The sequence below is a fragment of the Mastomys coucha genome, unplaced genomic scaffold (genome assembly GCF_008632895.1).
Source record: "Mastomys coucha isolate ucsf_1 unplaced genomic scaffold, UCSF_Mcou_1 pScaffold4, whole genome shotgun sequence".
Classification (NCBI taxonomy): Eukaryota; Metazoa; Chordata; class Mammalia; order Rodentia; family Muridae; genus Mastomys; species Mastomys coucha.
In genome coordinates, this window is record NW_022196910.1 from 16,524,981 (window position 1) to 16,545,625 (window position 20,645).

The 20,645-nt window shown below is 38.8% G+C and overlaps 1 protein-coding gene across 7 annotated transcripts in view; it reads right to left on the reverse strand.

The window, feature by feature from the left end:
• The window catches only part of Ano4 (anoctamin 4), a 401,446-nt gene that overhangs the window by 53,492 nt on the left and 327,309 nt on the right, over positions 1-20,645 (reverse strand). For all 7 annotated transcript variants that reach the window (XM_031349070.1, XM_031349069.1, XM_031349068.1 and 4 more), the window contains 4 exons: positions 18,838-18,959; positions 16,637-16,771; positions 15,493-15,589; positions 10,296-10,356 (listed from right to left, as the gene is read on the reverse strand). In XM_031349070.1, the coding sequence (XP_031204930.1) occupies positions 10,296-10,356; positions 15,493-15,589; positions 16,637-16,771; positions 18,838-18,959 (415 nt within the window). The remainder of the gene's footprint in view (positions 1-10,295; positions 10,357-15,492; positions 15,590-16,636; positions 16,772-18,837; positions 18,960-20,645) is intronic.

Below are 20,645 nucleotides of genomic sequence, written 5' to 3' on the forward strand. Positions count from 1 at the left end.
GCCCTCTCCCACTTTCTGGCCCTGGCATTCCCCTACACTGGGGCATAGAACCTTCACAGGGCCAAGCAGCCTTATTTCTAATAGCCAGAAGCTGGAAAGAATCCAGATGTCTTTCAACAGAGGAATGGATACAAAAAATGTGGTACATCTACACAATGGAGTACTGCTCAGCTATTAAAAACAATGAATTTATGAAATTCTTAGGGAAATGGATGGATCTGGAGAATATCATCCTGTGTGAGGTAACCCAATCACAAAAGAACACACGTGGACAGAGAGTTCTTAAAAGAAGAAATAAAAATGGCTAAGATTTATCTCAGAAGTCTTCATCATCCTTATTTTTTTTTATTGGATATTTTCTTCATTTACATTTCAAATGTTTTCCTCTTTACAGGTCTCCAGAGTTCAAAAATGCAAGTAAAACAACTTTGAGATTTCACCCTACTCAAGCTAGAATGGCTAAGATTAACCAAATACCCAGCAACAAAGGCTGGCAAGGGTGTTGGGGGGCAGGGTGGAGGACAGTCATTCACTTTTGGTGGGACTGAAAATTAGTGTAGCAACCTAAAAATCAGTGTGAAGAATTTTCAGGAAGCTAAAAATAAATCTACCATATGATATGGTACCACTTGTAGGCATATGTCCAAAGGACTTAACACCTACCACATAGGTACTTGATGAGATGTGCCCATAGCCACCCTACACCCAATAGCTAGGAAATGGAAATAACCTAAATGTCAATGAACCAATGAATGGGTAATGAAGATGTGGTACACATACACAATGGAGTACTTTTTAGCTGCTCCTCTCTTTGCAGTAGTGGGAGGAGAGATTTGTATAGATTTCATTACAGAAATCTATAACTTGTCCAAAGGCAGAGGACAATCGATTGTGGGGTACTCAGGTTCAATTGATAAAATTGCAAATGCAATTTCCACATCTAAAGGGTCAGGGAAAATCTGAAAGAGGGGGGAAGAGAAATTGTAAGAGCAGAAGGACTAGGAAGTCTGCTGTGAATCTGTGTCTTCTAGAGATTACAGAGAAGTTACATCCTTGAAGCCTCAGCGATATGTCATCCTAAACAAGATTGAACAATGACAATACCAATAAAAATACACACACACACACACACACACACACACACACACACACACACGAACATGGAAGGGGGAAATCTCATGTGGCCTTACTCCTAGACCAAGAGCTACAGGCAACTAACAACTCGCTAAAAGAGGAAAACATAGCCTTTCTCAGGGTAAACTCTCTAGTCAGTTTAGTCAGTTATCCAATAAGTGGTAAGCATATGTATGTGTGTATATATATAAAGCTGAACAGACTCATCAGGTTGTATTTATGTATCTGTATACATAAATAATTATATTAAATATAAAACAAGCATATATCTAGAACAATACAGGAGAGAAGGTAATAAATTTGAACAGAAGTAAAGGAATATGTGAAAGGAGTTGGAGGGAGGAAGGGTAAATAACATAATATTATTTTAACTAAAATAGCTAAAAAAGAGCACATGAAATTGGAAGGAGAGTTAGACAATGAGGTGAATCTGGGAGGAGTTATAGGGAGGAGTGGGGATGAATATGATTAAATATAGTATATATATATGTATATATATGTGTGTGTGTATGTGAATGTATGTATGTGTATATGAGAGAGATTCTCAAAGAATTAATAGAAATATTATATTAAAATACAAACTTGAAAGAGAGTATTTACAAACATAAAAAGCACTTTTATCAGCATACATAAAGAACTCACATAACAAAAAGAAGACGACAAACAGCCCAATAACAAATGAGCAAGTGATGTGAACAAACACTTCACCATGGAAACTGTGTGGGTTACAAAGAAGGGCAAGGACATATGCTCAACATCGATGCTCACTAGGGAAATGCAAATCAAAGCTACAAAGCACTGGCTATGTACACCCTTGAAAATGACTATAATTATAGAGACAGATAATCCCCAGTGTCTGTGAGTATGTGGTATGGCTCTCTTAGAGTGCTGATATGATGTCAAGTCTCTGGAAAACAAATACTTATGATGTTATTTACTTATCATATGATCCAGTCATGCCACCTGTAATTATTCATCCAAGAAAATATTGATGCAAAGACTTTTCTGAAAACAAAACAAAAATTTTAGAAAGCAAGCAATCCTTTCATTCATGATAGTTAAAACCAGAACTATGCACAAGTAACTATTAATTGGGTAGTATACAACCTCTGGCACAGCCAGACAATGAGATAAATACCATCCTAAACTAAAAAGGAACAAACTACTGATCTGTGTAGGAGCAGAAGTGAATCTCAATAGCACTAAGTGTAGTGAAAGAAGCTAGACACCAAACACTGTTTTGTTTCTAACATAATCTGGTATGAGTGAATGTGTACTGTGGAGCAGACATGGGGTGCCAATGGACTGACTGCCAGGAGGAAGCTTCTACAGGATTAGAAAGTCTCATGCCACCATGATACTGATGACTGTAACACTTCATACAGTTGAAATCACTTGTCAAGTTTCCCATGGAATATTGCTGGATTTTGTTGTATGTAAATGATACCTAAATAAAGCTTAGGAAAAAAAAAACTTCCACCATTCCAGAACCCACAGCAAACCACCATTGATTGATATTGTCCCCCAGTTTCTTCTAGTCTAAATTTGTAAGGTACTGGACTCACACTTTATTTGTTTACCTTGCTGTACTTTAATCTGAACTATAATTAACAACCCATGATATACTGGGTGTCTCTTGAGAATACAGACTTCATTTGCCTCATTTACCTGTTGTGGTTTCCTTTATCTTGGAAGGAAGCTAATTAAGGCACATCCTGTTGACAGAGAGATGAAACAATAGGATGCCCCAAGGGAAGGTGAAACATTTCATCTTACTGCAGCAGTTCTCAAGATTCCTAATGCTGCTTTCTGACCCTTTAATACAGTCCTTCATGTTGCAGTGATCCCCAACCATAAAATTATTTGTTGCTACTTCATAACTATAATTTTGCTACTGTTATGAATCATAATATAAAGATATGTATATTCCAATGGTCTTAGGTGGTCCCTATGAAAGGGCTGTTTGAACCCCCAAATGGGGTCATGACCCACTGCTGTTCTGGGAAGTACAAGAAGTCAACAATTCAAAATAGCTTCAGGAAGTTCCTGAAAACGAAAACATTCACTAGGTCTCTTCTACTCTAAACATATAGCCAGAGAGAGACACTTCAGAGAAGACAAGCTGTCTAGACAATGCTGAATCTAGTGAAATTGACTGGAAGACACAACAGCCAAACTGCTGGAAAAACCTCAGACCAACTTAACTATCTACAAAGGACATTCTTCAATCTGTTCAGTCACCTTAAGGTTGTACAGTATGCTCCCAGTTTCTAGATCTTGTGAGCTGTCAATCACGCTGGGGTGGACTTTGGTGATGAATATTTGAGTCATTTCTGCTTGTTGAGTAACCCTTCATGCATGTTTCTGTAAGTAAACCTTATAAAACTCATGATTTACCAAACTGTACTTTGGTGATATCTGTTCTTTGGTCTATCATCAGTTGCCTCCCTGGGTGAGTAGATGTTATGTCACATCTATCCAAGGACAGTATCATTACACCACCCAGTGTACAGCTGGCAAGGAATGTACATTCTGCTAACACCAAGGTCTTAATGGATGTACTCTATGGAAGAGACTTTGAAATAGCTCTGGAACAGGGACAGTATCTGGCTTAAATTTCAGATTCCATTTGTTGTTAGCTATTGCACAATTTTGATTAAGCTTCTCTGAGCCTCTAAGACCTGTCAGCTATAAAATGGACATAGTAATCTATTCTGATGGTATATGAGAGAATAATAAATTGTCATATGTACATGCATTTATACAAAGTAGGTACTATATACATGCATTTACACACAGTGGGTACTATGTACATGCATCTATACACACTGGTATTATGTGTATGCATCTCCACATGGTTGGCACTTTGTAACTATATGCCTTTTTTGTTCTAACTATACAACACCATTTTTATTATTTTTTTTCCTTTTTTTTTAAATTTTAGATATTTTCTTTATTTACATGCGAATTTCTCCATTCCCAGTTTCCCCTCCAAAAAACAAAGAAACAAACAAAAACAACAAAACCAAACCCCTGTTGCCTCCCCCTTCCCCATGCCTGCCACCCCACCCTCTCCCACTTTCTGGCCCTGGCATTCCCCTACACTGGGGCTCAGAACCTTAAAAGGGCCGAGGTCCTCTCATTTCATTCCTTCTTAAAAGGGGGAACCAAATACCCATGGAAGGAGTTGCAGAGATTAACTATGGAGCAGAGACTGAAGGAAGGGCAAGCCAGCCTAAATATAGCCATCTCCTGAGAGGCTCTGACAGTATCTGACTAACACAGATGTAGAGGCTTACAGCCATTCATCGATCTGAGTACAGGGTCCCCAGTGAAGGAATTAGAGAAAGGTCCAATGGAGCTGAGGGGTTTACAGCCCCTTAGGAGGAACAACACCATTTTTAACTAATTAATATTTAATGTGATTTAGGTGTGGCCCATGTCTTTAATCCCAGCACTGTGAAGGAAAGGGCAGGCAGATCTTTGTGAGCTCAAGGCCAGCCTGGCCTACATTAGTGAGTTCCAGGACAGCCAGGGCTACATAGCAAGATGCTGTCTCAAAAGAAAACAAAACCAATATTAATTGTTCAACAATGTCATTTTTGCTGGACATGTAGAAAAGATTACAAAAGATGAACTTAGACAAAGTCTCCAGAAACAAAAGACCAATTATTCTAATATTAATTTAAAAGAAGCAGGTTCCCATTGCTAATTCCTTGTAGAATTGTACGAAAACTTTCAATTCAAATTTTCAATTTGAATCCACTACCTTGTTATTTCAACTGCAGGGCTTATAGTATCTCATTTTGGTTGGTTGTTGGAGGTTAATTTTTAAAAGCAACATTGAGAGTTAAAAAAAAATTAAGGAGATAGGATCAGAGATGAGGAGGACACAACATCTGTCCCAACACCAGGAGTAACTGGGACCAGTGGGACCTAGACACGCAGAAACTCAGTGCGTGGCATGGGTTCCTTCCAGTCTGGGACAGTGCCCTGAGCAGACCTTGGATGCAAACTCCACAGATAGTCCCACAACACCCTGAGGAAGCTCTACTCCTAGGTGCTCTAACATGAGCAGGACCACAGGATCCCAGGAGCTTGGTCACACCAGAATCTCAGGGTCCCAGAGACAGCTTGACTCCCAGGAGCTCTGACACACCCAGGATCTCAGGATCACAGGATCTCAGAATCACAGAATCACAGAGACAGCTTGACTCTTTGACACAACCAGAATCACAGGAAGGAGGATCTCCAGTCAGATATAGCCAAGGCAGGTAGCACTAGAGATAACCAGATGGCAGGAGGCAAGCATAAGAACATAAGCACAGAAATCAAGGTTACTTGGAATCATCAGAACCCAATTCCCCCACCATAACAAGTCCTGCGTATACCATCTCACTGGAAAAGCAAGATTCAGATCTAAAAATCACTTCTCATGATGATGATAGAGGGCTTTAAGAAGGACATAAATAACTTCCTTAAAGAAATACAGGAGACAGGTAAACATCTAGAAGCCCTTAAAGAGGAAACACAAAAATCCCTAAAAGAATTATAGGAAAACACAACCAAACAGGTGAAGGAAATGAACAAAACCATCCAGAATCTAAAAATGGAAATAGAAACAATAAAGAAATCAGAAAGGGAGATATCTATGGAGTTAGAAAACCTAGGAGAGAGATCAGGAGTCATAGATGCAAGCATCATGAACAAAATACAAGAGATAGAAGAGAGAATCTTGGGTGCAGAAGATACCATAGAAAACATTGACACAACAGTCAAAGAAAACACAAAAAGCAAAAAGCTCCTAACCCAAAACATTTGGAAAATCCAGGACACAATGAGAAGACTAAACCTAAGGATAATAGGTATAGAAGAGAGTGAAGATTCCCAACTTAAAGAGCCAGTGAATATCTTCAACAAAGTTATAGGCGAAAACTTCCCTAACCTAAAGAAAGAGATGCCCATGAGTATATAAGAAGCCTACAGAACTTCAAATAGACCAGACCAGAAAACTAATTCCTCTTGTCACATAATAATCAAAACACCAAATGCACTAAACAAACAAATAATTTTTTTTTTTTAGTTTTTTTCCTTTTTTTTTTTTTTTTTTTTTTTGTTTTTTGAGACAAGAGTTTCTTTGTGTAGCCCTGGCTGTCCTGGAACTCACTCTGTAGACCAGGCTGGCCTCGAACTCAGAAATCTGCCTGCCTCTGCCTCCTAAGTGCTGGGATTAAGGGCATGTGCCACCACCGCTTGGCTACAAAGAAAGAATTTTAAAAGCAGTAAAGGAAAAAGGTCAAGTAACATATAAAGGCCGGCCCATCAGAATTACACCAGAGACTATGAAAGCTAGAAGATCCTGGGTAGATATCATACAGATCCTAAGAGAACACAAATGCCAGCCTAGGCTACTATGCCCAGAAAAACTCAATTACCATAAACGGGAAAAACAAGATATTCCATGACAAGACTAAATTTACACAATATTTTTCCACAAATTCAGCCCTATAAAGGATAATAGATGGAAAACACCAACACAAGGAGTGAAACTACACCCTAGAAAAGCAAGAAAGTAATCTTTCAACAAACCCATACAAATTCTACCTCTAACAACAAAAATAACTAACAATCACTTTTCCTTAGTATCTCTTAATATAAAAATTAATATAACCAACTTATCCTAATCAATTGAAATCCAAAAATATGAGGAATTAGAAATTTGTTGGCTGTCATTCAATAATCTCTCTATTTTGGTAATTGGAGAAATAAGTCCAATATTGTACAATCCATATACACTTTCTGCTTATGTGTACATGACAGCGCCTTGCTGTGTACCACATATTGGTCTTGAAATCATGCTTCTCCTATCTCAGCCTCTCTATTAGTAAGATTGTTTATTTGATGTTCTTACACTATACTATGGTTTTCAGAACAGCTTACATATATCAAAATTATTTATACAGCCAAAAGAAACGTAGACAATTAATTTGGGAGGTGGCTTGTAAGAGAACAACAAAGAGTGAGACTGAATGCTTTGCTTGATGTTTGTAACTATTGTATCAATTTTGAAGAAAATGAACTTATAAGTTACTCTTTCTCTGAGATGAATTCTTTTCCAAATTACCACAGCCAATGAACCAGATTCGTACCCTCACCTAATATCTGTGCCACCCTCCAAGCAGAACCGTTGTTCACTGAAACACTTAATAAATGACTTCATGGATAGACCATCTTAATACACCATTTCTTAAAGGAATGTAACCTGTTCCCTGTGGGCTGAGAATGATGATAATCACTTAAAAGTTAAATAGCTTTGATTATAGCAGGAAATCTGTATCCAAAAATCATGCCTACAATTCATTCCTTGGTACAGCAGAAATGTCAAGTCTCAGCTTAGCTATGATGGAGGTAAAATCCTTTGGTGATGTGAGGGGCATTGAAGTACAGCCCTTTTACAATCATCTCCAATGTCTAAAAATTGTTCTTATTTTGGGCTTGTACCACAGTAAGAGCCAAGATTTTAAATCTCTACTAAAAACAAAACAAAACAAAAACAAACAAAAAGACTTTATCTATTTATGTTCATTTAATAACATGCCCATCATTTTTATGACTGGTATAAAAATATATATTGTGTGAATATAATAAAAAATAGACATTAATATTTAAAAAAAAAAAGAAAGGTAGCTTTGAGCCTAGGAGCAAGCCAGTAAGCTGTGCCCCTCCACCTCTGCTTCAGTTCTTGGTTTCCCTTGATGATACACTATAATCTGTGAGCCAAATAAACCCTTCCTTCCCTAAAAAAAAAATAGGGAAAAAGGAGGACTCAGCAATAAAGATCAGAAGCTACTTCATGACAGATCTCGGCTAGCATCTTCTTCCCCAATGATTTTTTTTTTTCTCTCTAGGGAGAGAAGCTAATTTAGCCTGCAATTATCCTGTACCTCAACTTCTTGTGAATAGATAGGAGTATAGAGGAAAGATCCACATTGTATCTTTAGTCTAGAGTCCTGGGTTCATGGTGTAACGTGAAGATCCTCATGGAGTCAGCCCTACTGTTATACACGTGGAAACAGGAGCAGGACTAACATGAAAGGCAGTGTAGGGGGCAGTGCTACAGACTGGCTCCAAATGGAGTGTTTATTTTTCTGCTGGTGACCACAAAGCAAAGCTAAAGAACAGCACATCCACCCAGAGCTCTTGCCAATCACTCTGCTCTCATCAGGTTGTGTCTAGCAATTGTTCTGAAAACAGAGAGCATCTGTTCTCTTAAATGCTGTAACTTGTCAATCGCAAGATATGATCCTGATAGGATTAGACTAAGCTCCATTAGAGCTGAAGTGCTTCTGCAAAACATTGCCATCCCAAATCAGCCAAAGTGAGGCTCACAATGAGTATGATGGCTTGTTATCTGAAGGGTGGGATCTCCAGAGCTGAAGTAACTGCTTACAAATAATACCTGTGCTCATTTGGTAGCTGAAGAGCTATGACTGCTCACATTAACTGTCGGCTTAGCTATGTGCTGGCTTCTACTTCGATTTTCTTAGCTATTACATGAGCACAGTGATAGCAGTTTCCTCTTGGAGGTTGTGGTGGAGATTAAATTAGGTAAGATAGGTACAGTGATTAGAACAGTTTATGGCAATAACTGTATAATATCAGTATAACTCTTATTATTTTTGGATATCCTAGATCACTATAATAGACACATCTCTTTCTGGAAAGGAACACCTGAGGTGACAGATTCTGGCCCTCAGACTAGAGCATTGCTGGGAATAACAGGATTTAAGTAATAAATTGTCAATCATGATGAAGCAATTTAAAGGGTGAATTGTCCAAGGTTTGCTTTGCCAAGAGAGAGACTCCAAAATGTTCCAGTGTGCCCAGTGTCTTACAGAAAAATCTATCAGACTCAGAGTGCATATATTGCAAAGCACAGAGTCTCCAGTCTACTCACTTGTAATCTTAGACTCTTGTCAATTCCAGGCTCTACCATCAACCAGCTTAATCCTGGCAAAGCAACCATTGATAAAACTTGTCATTCACAGGATTAGACAACTTGCAAAACAAAACAAAACAAAACAAATCAAAACAAAAAACCAACCTCTTTTAATAGCATTATTGGGGAAGAGGTGAGAGATTTTACCTTCAAGACAAAGGACACTGAACTAAAATTTCACTTTAATATAACCTCAGAAGTTAAATTGTGTGTGTGGGGATAAACAACTCACTCACAAGATTTATCAGTTGGTATTAGAAATTGGAGAAATAGTGAGGTGGGTGTGGAAGGTTTGTATTTAACTCTTCCTGAATGACTCCAGGAGACTACTTATTGTACATACACAGTATGTAAATTGTATATTACACAGTAGATTAGCCTCTAGGATGCTGGGTAAGGATGCTCATGGCAGCTCTATCCCTGGTTATGGAGCAAGTTCTTCTAATTTCCATCAGCATGCCTGGTACTGTTTCCATTTTATATGTGGCTGGGACCAAAAAAATTAGGCACTGCTATCTTAAGAAATAAGTACATTTTCAAAGTAACTTAATTTGTAACAATGACAAAACTTAAGCATTGGTTCCTTATTACCCTTCCTGATTATGTTCTATGGGAATCCTTCCCGATATGTTCTAGGGAAGCAAGATATGTATTATTCTTGATCAGTCCTGTAGACAAAACTCTGCAATCATTGGACCTAGTTCTTCTTCTTCTTCTCCTTCTCTTCTTCCTCCTCTTCTTCTTCCTCCTCCTCCTCCTACTTTTCAGGGATACAAATGCATTGAGGATTTAAGGGTAGTAAAATAGTGAGAAATTGTTACATATTCTACCACCAGAGAAGGCAGAACTCCTATAGGAATGAGACTTTTCATAGGCTACAGATGCCAAAATCTTTGATGGCTATCAGCTACAGAAGGATTCTGATAGCCAGAGAGGGGATAATTCCAATGAAATTGATGAAGCTGTCAAATATTTTAGGGGAAAATATCAGATATATATCTCTTGTACGTTATCACTTTAAAAGTAAATTAGTGACCTGCTCATTGCCAACAGAAAACCCAATTGAATTTATTCAAGCTTCTTCCATTTACATCTAGACTTTAAGGAACATGCAAGAGGGTGGATGAGGGGAACTCAAGCTTTATCGCTGTTATTCACTTACCCCAGACTGCCATGAACACAGCAAAGAACACAGTAGCCCCATTGTCAAACAGGTGGGTCACCTGCCAATAACAGAACCAGTTCAGTTAACTTTTCATGAACAACACTAACTAATTTTAAGCTGCATAAAAGTAGTTATGGTGACACAGTGAGTGTTGCAAGGCTTCTTTGGTGAATATTCTCCTTGGCAATGAGTAAGGAGGGGGGTGTCTTCTGACTATGAAGTTCAGATGCAGAGAAAAGAGTTTATTTCCTTTATACTGGGATCATGCAATTGAACATTTGTCAGCAGCCCCAATAGGGCTACTAAGAATTCCACTTGTGTAGCATAAAATCTTTTATGTACCTATATGGATATGGATATAACTATATTTAGGACTAGGAAGGAGCTTTGTTGCTGGATTACAGGCTCTGAGTTCCCCAAACACTGTTTCTAGAGTCTCATTTATTCACTTCAAAAACAGAGCTAGTTTGTCCCTGTCGTTTTGAGCAAACATCTTGTGGGGTACTTTGCATTTTAGCATTATGAACGAAAGAGGCAAGAACCATTATCAAATCCACTCTTACATTCATTAAAGCCTCATGTAATCACTATATGTTTATGCAGTCCACATAACCCAAAGATGTTAGCAATTCCTTATTGTAAAACAGCCAAACTCATTTTCCACCTACAGTCTGAATCACGCCAACGTGATTGACCAACTGATGACTGATAGTTTCATAAAGCACAGTCTTTGGGGCATTTTATGTTTCTCTAGTAAAGTATACTTTACTGTCCCTGGAGAATATGCCCAGCAGAAACAGGTGTTTTCTTGCTTTGCATAGTTCTAAGCATTTTGTATTATTCCAAAGGTTTATGCTTTTTCTTTCCTTGAATATAGGAGAAATAGGCAGCTTTCAAACACTAAATGCCTCACAAGTATATAAATGCTATTCCTTTCACATGCCAGAAGAAGTGCTGAGGTGGAATTGGCCACCTAGTATCACAAAATCCCGAGAGCTCTAACACATGATGGATTCAGCATCCTCATCTTGATATCTGGTGAGCATATTAGCCTGTAACACACGAGGGTAGAATCTCAATTGAATTGTGGCTGTCATTTTGGGTGCCTAGATCATTCCCACCCACACAGTAGATGTCTCTCCTGCTGTTTCCAAGGAATACATGGATCAATAGGGCCCAGCAGAGTACTTCCTTAGGACAGGATATATAAGCATTTGAAGAGACAGTTTTCTGCTATGGTTATCAGTGTGAATCAGAAGAGGTAAGAAGATTGGAACTTCCAGTTCCTTGGCACACTGGTAATCTAGCTCACCTGATGGTTCCCTTGGCCAACTCCCATCAAAGAAAAGCAAGAGAATAATAGACTCCAGATATTGATAAAACACAAGAACAAAGACCTCAAGATGTTCTGAGGAGTTTGTCAGTGATATCAAACTGATCTGTGTGGGGCACATGTATATGTGTGGGCATGCATATGAGTATGACTGTATACTTACTGTGTGTATGAAGGCCTAAGGTCAGTGCCAGGAGTCTTCCTTGGCTGTTCTCCATCTTATATGTTAAGGCAGGGTCTTTCAGCCAAACCCAGTACTTGCTGACTCAGCTAATATAGTAAACTCGCTTAGGGGCTTCCTTTTCTGCCTCTAGCATTCTGGGATTATAAGCCGGCTGTCATACCTGACTGGGTTTTATGTGAGTACTAGGGATTATTCTCTAGTTCTTGCACTTGCATGGCAAATGTTTTACTGTCTAGCCATTTCCCAACCTACACTTTCTAAAGGAGCACAGAACAACAAAACAAAATTTGAAGCATTTTGTTTAATGATGGAGATGAAACCTAGAGCTTCATACAGGCAAATGTTCTGCCATTGAGTTTTATCCCTAGTCCAAACACCAAGAATTTAAAATAAGCATAAAACATATACTTAAGGAGGAAAGAAGGAAGACAGAAGCCTGGAGATGCAGCCATCTTCCCATCATGGGAAGACCTGTCCACAGGAAGATATCATGAATGTGTGTTGCGGAGAGACATTGAGAGTCTGGATGGTAGGCTGGAAGTTACCTCCTGATTTCTTCTTGTTGTTTGTTTGTTTGCAGAAAAAAACATAAGCTTGCCAGTCTCTCCTTGCTTAAACCACTTAGTAGTAGGTTTCAGACTCTCACACATGCCAAGGATGAATAGAGCAGTGGCTGGCTGATAACCCAGGATCTGTTTTCTGGGGTTCCTGTATACACAAGTCCCCAAAACTCACCCTTGACATTTCTAATAAATGGTTCTATAGGAATCCTGTAGAGTTCTGATTCTGTCATTCTTGACTTTGGTATAAAGTGTTTAGGGAAGACCTAACACAAAATTCAGGGTCTAAACAGTTCAGTAGGGCCTGATGGTAAAGAAGATGTTGTGTAATTTAGTAAACCAAGGCCCATGTTTACCAGGATTACTGTCTTGTGAGTAAAGATGAGTAGGTTTTATAAGTCTGAGTAAAATGAGGATAATTACATCTGCCTCAAAATTGATATGCAGGTTAGAAATAACACAAGCTACCTAGCAATTATGGAAATAACCACAAAATTAGGATTATTCTAGATTTTCAGTAGAATTACTGCCATCAGAAGCCTCTATGAAATTAGAGTACTCTGAACTATTCATCATGATGGTTAATTTAAGGAGTTATCAAGGATATCCTAGAAAAATAATTTCACTCTTCATTTTAGAAATCCTTTCATTGGCAGTAAAATGCAGATAAAACCAAACTGAAAAACTAAACCAGACAAAAACCAAATAGCAATGCAAATTTGATGCTTTTCAAACACAGGCTTCTAAAACATAAATAATCTCATGACTTGTCAATAAAATCGCATTACTGAAAAATTCTTGACTTCTTATCTGTACATTTCCCAAGGTTGCCTTGCTTAATTTGTCCTTATGTTCTGATCTACATGTCCTCTAAAGATAGGGAGAGACACTTTGTGCTTTTTTTGGAGTCTTGTGACGTGTATTCAGAGTCCAAATCTTTTTAGACTCACAGCTGACTGCCACAGCTTGGGCTCTGCCCACAGGACTTGCCACCTGCAGCCCTGTAGCCATTATGGATGGGCGGGCTATGGGCTGCCTATCAAATGTTCTCTTGTCCTAAGAGAACAAAGCAGTGCAAAGCCAACAGAGTAATTAGATAGATCCAGGCTGCAGTAATCACAGATGCTTGATACAATCTGCCAACCCCTTTTATATCTGGAATCTAGGCAAACACATAGGCAGTGGATCTTAGGAGAAAGACTTCATCAGCCTGAACTGTATAGATTTTGTTTGCATATGATACAGCCTTAAGTTTAAAAAAATCCTCGAGGAATTTTATGAATGTATCGCATATGTTGTTAAAGTAAGACATATCAGGAAAAAAGGGTATGGGATAGCACAGAAGAGTAATTGCAGCACCGTTTGGCTATCAGGATGTGCCATAGAGTAGGTCAGAGAGGTCTGGCTCTGAATGCATTTAGGAACAAGAAACTTAGTCCCAGAAAGGCAGCACCTATACAAGGTCATAGATGGGTAGCTGAGCTGGATTTTATGATTGACAATCACGATAAAGAAAAGCCAAGAACTCCAACTGTCATTTACTGAAATCTTAGGACAGGTTTTGCCATATTCATTTTGTAGATGAAAAGAATCTTAAGATCAGAGAACTTAAAGAACTTGATCTTGAAAAACAAGTGGTAGGGAGTAGAGTCAAAATCAGAACCTGCGTATGGCAGAGGTCTTCAAGAATAATGCATGGACATTTAGGTTCCTAGATTAGTCATGGGATGTCTAAAGCAGGGGTTTCAGCCATCTTCCCTGCCATAGATCCCTTTATCAGTCTGGCAAAACCTATGTATCTGTGATGGGTAGTACTGAGTGATCAATTTGACAAGGTCGAGAATCACCTATAAGACAAGCTCTGGCCATGCTTGTGATGAGTTATCTTGATTGAGTTCATTGAGGTCGGAAGCTCCACTCTGAAAGTGGGCAGTACCATTCCCTGGGCTTGGGTTTGGATTGTATAAAAAGTTGGAATCCAGCTAAACACAAGATTCATCCTCCCACACTCCCTGACTACAGATGTAATATGCTTCCTGCTTCTAACATCATACCTTCCCAGCTGTGTTGGATGCAACCTTGGAACTGTGAGCAAAAATAAACTCCTTCTTGTTAAATGCTTTGGTCAGAGAATTTCATCTCAGCAGCAGAAAGAGCAATTAGGATAGTATTCCTTGTATGGTTAATATTTTAAAATGTAAAATGTAAAGTCTATTGCTTCTTGGCCTTTAGGCTAAGATCATGTATAAAAATGATTTTCACTGGATTGTAAAAAGCAAAACAACACAAATCACATTGATTTTCACAATGTGTACCACTGCCCCACATGCAATTAGTAACAAACAGAAATCACTTCTGTAGTGATAAATTGTTAACCCATTCTGAGCTCTTAGGGGTTTGCTTGTAGCTTTGCATCCACCCAGGAGCTCTGGATTCATGTCTGCTGCAGGTTCCTGCCAACAGTTGGTTTTCTGATGGGTCAATAAAGCACCAGTGGCCAATGGCGGGGCAGGGGGACAGAGATGGGACTTTTAGGATTCCTGGATAAGAAATGCAGAGAGAAGGGGCAGAGTCTCCATGACAGAGAAGCAGAAAAATTAGACTTAAGAGTCTGCTGACATATAAGAGTCTGGGCCATGCCAGATATTGAGGTAGTAAGGCATGTTAAAAATAACAGTGTGTGTGTGTGTGTGTGTGTGTGTGTGTGTGTGTGTGTGTGCACATGCGCGCATGTGTGTTTCATTCATGAAGCCAGAGCTCTTGGGTGAGTGCAGAGCCATGTGCTTCAGGGGAGCATAGAGCAGCATTTAACTATTTACTGGTACATCACCCAATAACAACAAAAATGTAAACTGAACTTCCTCTGACCCCAACAGCTGTGTTCTTTGTACCAGGCAATCATGTAGTGACTTGTGATGGTACCTAGAGACACATGTTTTAGTTATATCACATTCAAAAAGATATTTGCATTGGAATGCTAAATGCTGATGTCTTCATCTTGCAACACAGTCTGAGGTTCAAACATGGGAAGTAACAGAGGAATATAATCACCCAGTGTTTCTTAGGAAAGCTACGATAAATTCTATCCCACCAAAAATGCTGTCTGTTTAGAATTACCTTGGCATAGACGCAGCTGTCTGATAGCCTCATGAATGGACAATATTTGTCACATACTGGACACATGATGATATCTGTTGCTTGGCAGACTTCTTTACTGAAAAAGAGAATAGAGAAGGGCTTCCTCTCAATGATGCAGAATGCATTTAGATTCTTCTTTAATATTGCTATTGTCCAACTGACAATTAAAACCAATATACTCATGCCCCCAGAAGCTTTTCACTCTTTTCTGATATTAGTGTAAACAACCCCTGCATGTATTAATATTTTGATAAATCTTATTTATAAAGCTTTATTTACATATTAATAAATTAAACTTGGGGAAATAGATGAAGAAAAACATTGTTATGCTCTGACATTTTATTATTGTAACAAAAAAAGCCCTTTACATAACATTTCACCATGTGAAGCAATTTCATACTGTTATGGAAACAGTGAGACTCCCTAAAAGCTGACCTTCATCTATACACATGATGAAATCAATAAATTAGAGGAATAACTGAAAATGTTAATCCTTGAGCAGAGCCCAAATATTATTAAAATATCACAAAAAGTAAAATATTTCTGTAAGCAAGAGACAAAGTCAGTCATTCTTAAAAGGAACAGAATTATTGCTTAGGATCTCTGCAGTCCAGCTCTGCAATAAGATCTCTATGGATATCTGAAACCATATTCTGTTGAGGAAGTCAATGGGTTGATTCCCATCTAGTGTTTGATCATTCTATAGGCATTAATAATTTGGTGAGGGGTCTTTGTGGCTTAGGTATAGAGATTCCGTGTAGAAACACAGAATCCATGAAAAAGGATTGCTATTATTCTGCACCAGTAGCAGCAGGTACCAGTTTTAAGGATGGGAAAAACCTCAGAAAACAACTTGCTGTCTCTGCATGCAAATAAGTTCTTCCATGGATGGATACTTGCTCACAAATCTGTCTGGAATTGTAACTTTTGCTATCATGGCAAGAAAAGACAGAAGCTACAAGGTCAAGGTATACAAGAAATCTAGAAGACCTTTTTAACTGTTCACCACAGACTGAGAAAGTAGTGAAAAACTATATATATTTATGCCATGAATACCACCAAAGTATAAACTGTCATCTCCAAATATTGAGAAGAGGTGGGCTCACCCATAAGTTCCCTGTACCTGACTTGGCAGTGATCCAGAGTGGTGACTCCATACAAGAAGACAAACAACCCAATGAAGGCTGCGGGGAAGAGCATGCCTGTGTACCAGCCCAGCCAGGCAAAATATAGTCCAATCTTCTCTCCAAAATACCGCCTGTTTAGGACACAAAAACTTTGAAACTGCAGTGACATGTGAAGTGCAGTGTTATAACACTTTGCTCAGTTATAACATTTAGTAGGTGATTTTCCAGGTAAGATAGACAAGGGGAACCAAGAAAAGAAACAGCTATCTGGTCAACCCAAAGTTCTGAGATGAACTTTCTCCCATATTCCTTCATATTAGGGGAACATGATTACCCTGCCCCTGGAGGAACATAGCTATATACCAGCTTATTTTGAGACTACAGAATGGATTGGAAGGAGTCAAAGTGGGAAATGGAGCCAGGTAAGGGGCTTCTGACATTGCCACCAACCACATAAGCAGCATGAGAGACACTGGAGTGTGAAGATACAGTCAAATTTGAGAAATAAAGATGATGTATTATCTATAGGACAAAAAGAATTTAAGATATAAGTTCATTAGATGCTCCCTAACTCATTCTAGTCAAGTCTTAGTAGACCAAATCAGAGCCAACACAGTTTTCTACTCTGCTAGGTTTTACAGACACTTCTGTGTAAATGCTGACCCACATTCAGTCTTTCTGTTCTTCTGAACTATTACACATTTCACAAATTCTCTCATGCATTTTTACCTAATCATTCGTGGTCTCATAATTTTTCCTAGGTGTTTCAAATACTACTCAGGAGCTGTTGTGGAAACCAAGTTTCTCAACTCCAGGGACTATAGACTGACTACAAAACCTCAATCAAACTGTTGCACTGATGGAGATGGTTTGTACTAGCAATGTTCTTTTGTTTCTTCTCAGTGTAATTCTACAAGAAAAAGGGGCAGAGACTAGAGGACATTTGTTTTTGTTTCACTCCTCTGCCCCCTTGTTTACCACAGACTACATCTGGTCAAAGGAAAATGACTCTGTCTAGGGAAATATTTTTTCCTCACTTGGGACATCTGTGTCATTTGGTACCCTCAAAGAAGGGGATGCAATTCATCAATAGCTTGGTCTGTGCAGAGTAAACATATAGTAAACATGTAGCAATGACTATGGTTGGAAGGACAATTGCCTAGGGACACAGTATAAAGTGAGATATTTTTTTGTTACTCTCTCCTGAGTTCATTTATTTATTTTTATTTTATGGTTACCATTTTTTTGTAGGGCCCAGATGTAAATGAAACATATCTAGCTAGTCTAAGGAATCGGATATGATTCCTGTTCTCTGTAACAGGGAAACTATGATGGTAGATTTCTTTCACTGGACTCTAAGAAATCATCTTTAACTAAATAGTGAGGTATCAGTGCACAATACTGCCATGGTACTGTAGACGGATCTAGACAATAAAACCTACAACAAAAATATAAACACACAATTATTATAGGCTAACAGCTGGTTCATTATTTGACCTATATATTAAAAGTCTTTAAAGATTATTAGTGTAAGAATAAAATAATCTTGAAACACTTCAGAATGAGTAATTGTTACCCCAAATGCTTGGCATCAAAAGTGTTTCAACTTTCAGGTCTATAGTTTTTGGATTTTGAAATATTTACATACGCATAGTGGGGTGTCTTTAGGGAAGGACCTACATCTAAACACAAGATCCATTTCTATCTATGTTCATATTTTTTTTACTTAGCCTCCATATAGACTAATCTGTCACAGGGGGTCAGGTATGGAAAGTTCCCCTTGTTATGTCATAGCAGGGAGCAGAAAGTTTAGGATTAAAGGAGCATTTTTGGGTCATAGAGACTTGACTGTGGGAAGTAATATTCTAGTTCGTCACTAATATATTCAATTTATTAGTATTACCTCTCTATATGGTGACCTACTCCTCATGGAGTCTTTTGGGAGGCCTAAGCCATCATCTCTGTCCCTTCCATGGCCCTTCTTTGAGGTCCATCCAAAGGAAATATCACCCTCAACAGAGTGAGGGTAGGTTTACCAACAACAGCCAGTGTCCCCTGAGAGGCTACTCTCGGGGCGGGGAGAAGCCAAGTTAGACCAGAGCTGAATGTGTCCTCGCCAGGTAACTTTGTTCCTAGAAGACAGAATGCCTTCATTATACACTGCCATGTTTCTATGTACAATTAGTTACAAACTCACCTTACAAGATCCAAAGGCTGGTACTTGTACCACACGCCCCAGGAAGCCCAGCACTCGTACAGTAAATGTCGGTGGTTTACAGCTCCATGGGTTTTAATGGAGTTTTTACTTCTGTAACTTCCCTGGGATAAGAGCACCACTGTTGGTGAGTGATACCAACCAATATGATACCAACCAATGAGGAAGTAGACAATGATACCTGTGCCTTAAGGTAGCAGTAGCCAGGGGGTTAAAAGCAGCTACAAATGGCTCATTCTCTGTGAAAGGGGAAGCACTTCTACTGTAATCTATTATTTTGAATTTGTCTTGCTACTGAGGTCAGCAAGACTACATGCTTGAGAGAATCAGGTGGGCTGATACCCAAGCTCAGTTCTTCAGCTTCCTCACTGGGATCTTAGACAAACCTCCTCAAGTCTGAGCCCCACTTTGCTAATCCTTCAAAAAACTAATAATATTCACCCTGACACATTTTCTTCCATGGCTGGAATAGACAGTCTTGCGCAAAGTCCTTGCCCAAGGCTTGTTTGTTAGCTCTCTACTTTCCTCAAGATAAGGTTTAGTAAGTGGCCATAACTGTGGCTTTGCCATGTAGACTTAGAGACGTGAAAAATCCTTGAATATAGAGATCTAGGCAGCACTTTTGGATCCTAACGATTCAAAGTGAATGCAACCTCTTCATGGACAAGTGAAACTAGAGCTCTGTCCATGACTTTCATGATGATGGCAGTTTCACAAACAAAAGGTGCCTTTGGAGGGAGAGTAATTCACAGTAGGGTAGAAAGCCTTCTTCAATAGAATTATGCAAGGAATTAAACAGGCTTATTTCACCTCAGCCACCAACCCAGAGAACGCCTTAGTGGAGGGCCAGCCTTTCTCTAAACCCCTGTTTTCAGTTTGAACAACAAACAAAGTTAACAATATCTTTCCACTTAGTTTCTGAAGGTTGTTTTGAGGCTAAGCAACACAATCTAGTTAAACTAAAAGTCAAAAGAATGATGACACAGTAAAGTGATCTGTGAATTATCTTCCCATAGAGCCAGGACTATGCCAAGATGTGAAAGCTCTGGAGATGACCCTAGGTCCCTGTAGGTCTGAACAGTTGCATCTACTTACACACTCTCATGCCTGCCCATCCCTGACCATGCACACACACTTCCGTTCCTGACTAGCCAGTTTCAAGAGTGCCCACTGAAACCCTTTTTAGGCAATGCTAGCTAGCTAATTACCACAGAAAGCCACTTTGGGTAAATATTAATGACCAGAATCAAGAGCTTGTGGATCCAGAAAACTGTTGGCTGGACATTCCTCCAATGTCTCCTGGAAAGCCATGAATTTATATTTCAGACTAGTTTCCTTAATAAATATGGTTTTAAAAATTCTGCCTAACCTTAAATATCAAGAAAAGAAACTTTTCATGTCAAAAGCAATATCTTTTTTGGAGAAGGTTGACATTCATGTAGAATCGGACCACCCTCTGAAGTATGTTGTTGGTCAGTCAGGTGCAAGAGGAGGAGCTGTGGTGTTCGTCTATATGTATATAGCAGTTCATAGTTAGGGTTCAGCCCCATCTATGAAATGACAGTTTTTCAATAGTCATGAAGACTGTGTCCACGTAAACCCAGGGACAGATTCTGGGTTAAATAGTCCAAGATCCAGTAAGAAATTCAGGTTAAAGGCCACCACAGTTATACTTAGAAAAGTCAATACAAATGATTTATTAACGTCCCATTTAGGACTAATCAAGTAAGACATTATCAACATTTATACATCTTACAATAGTAAGTACAGCATTATTAATTTCCATTCAT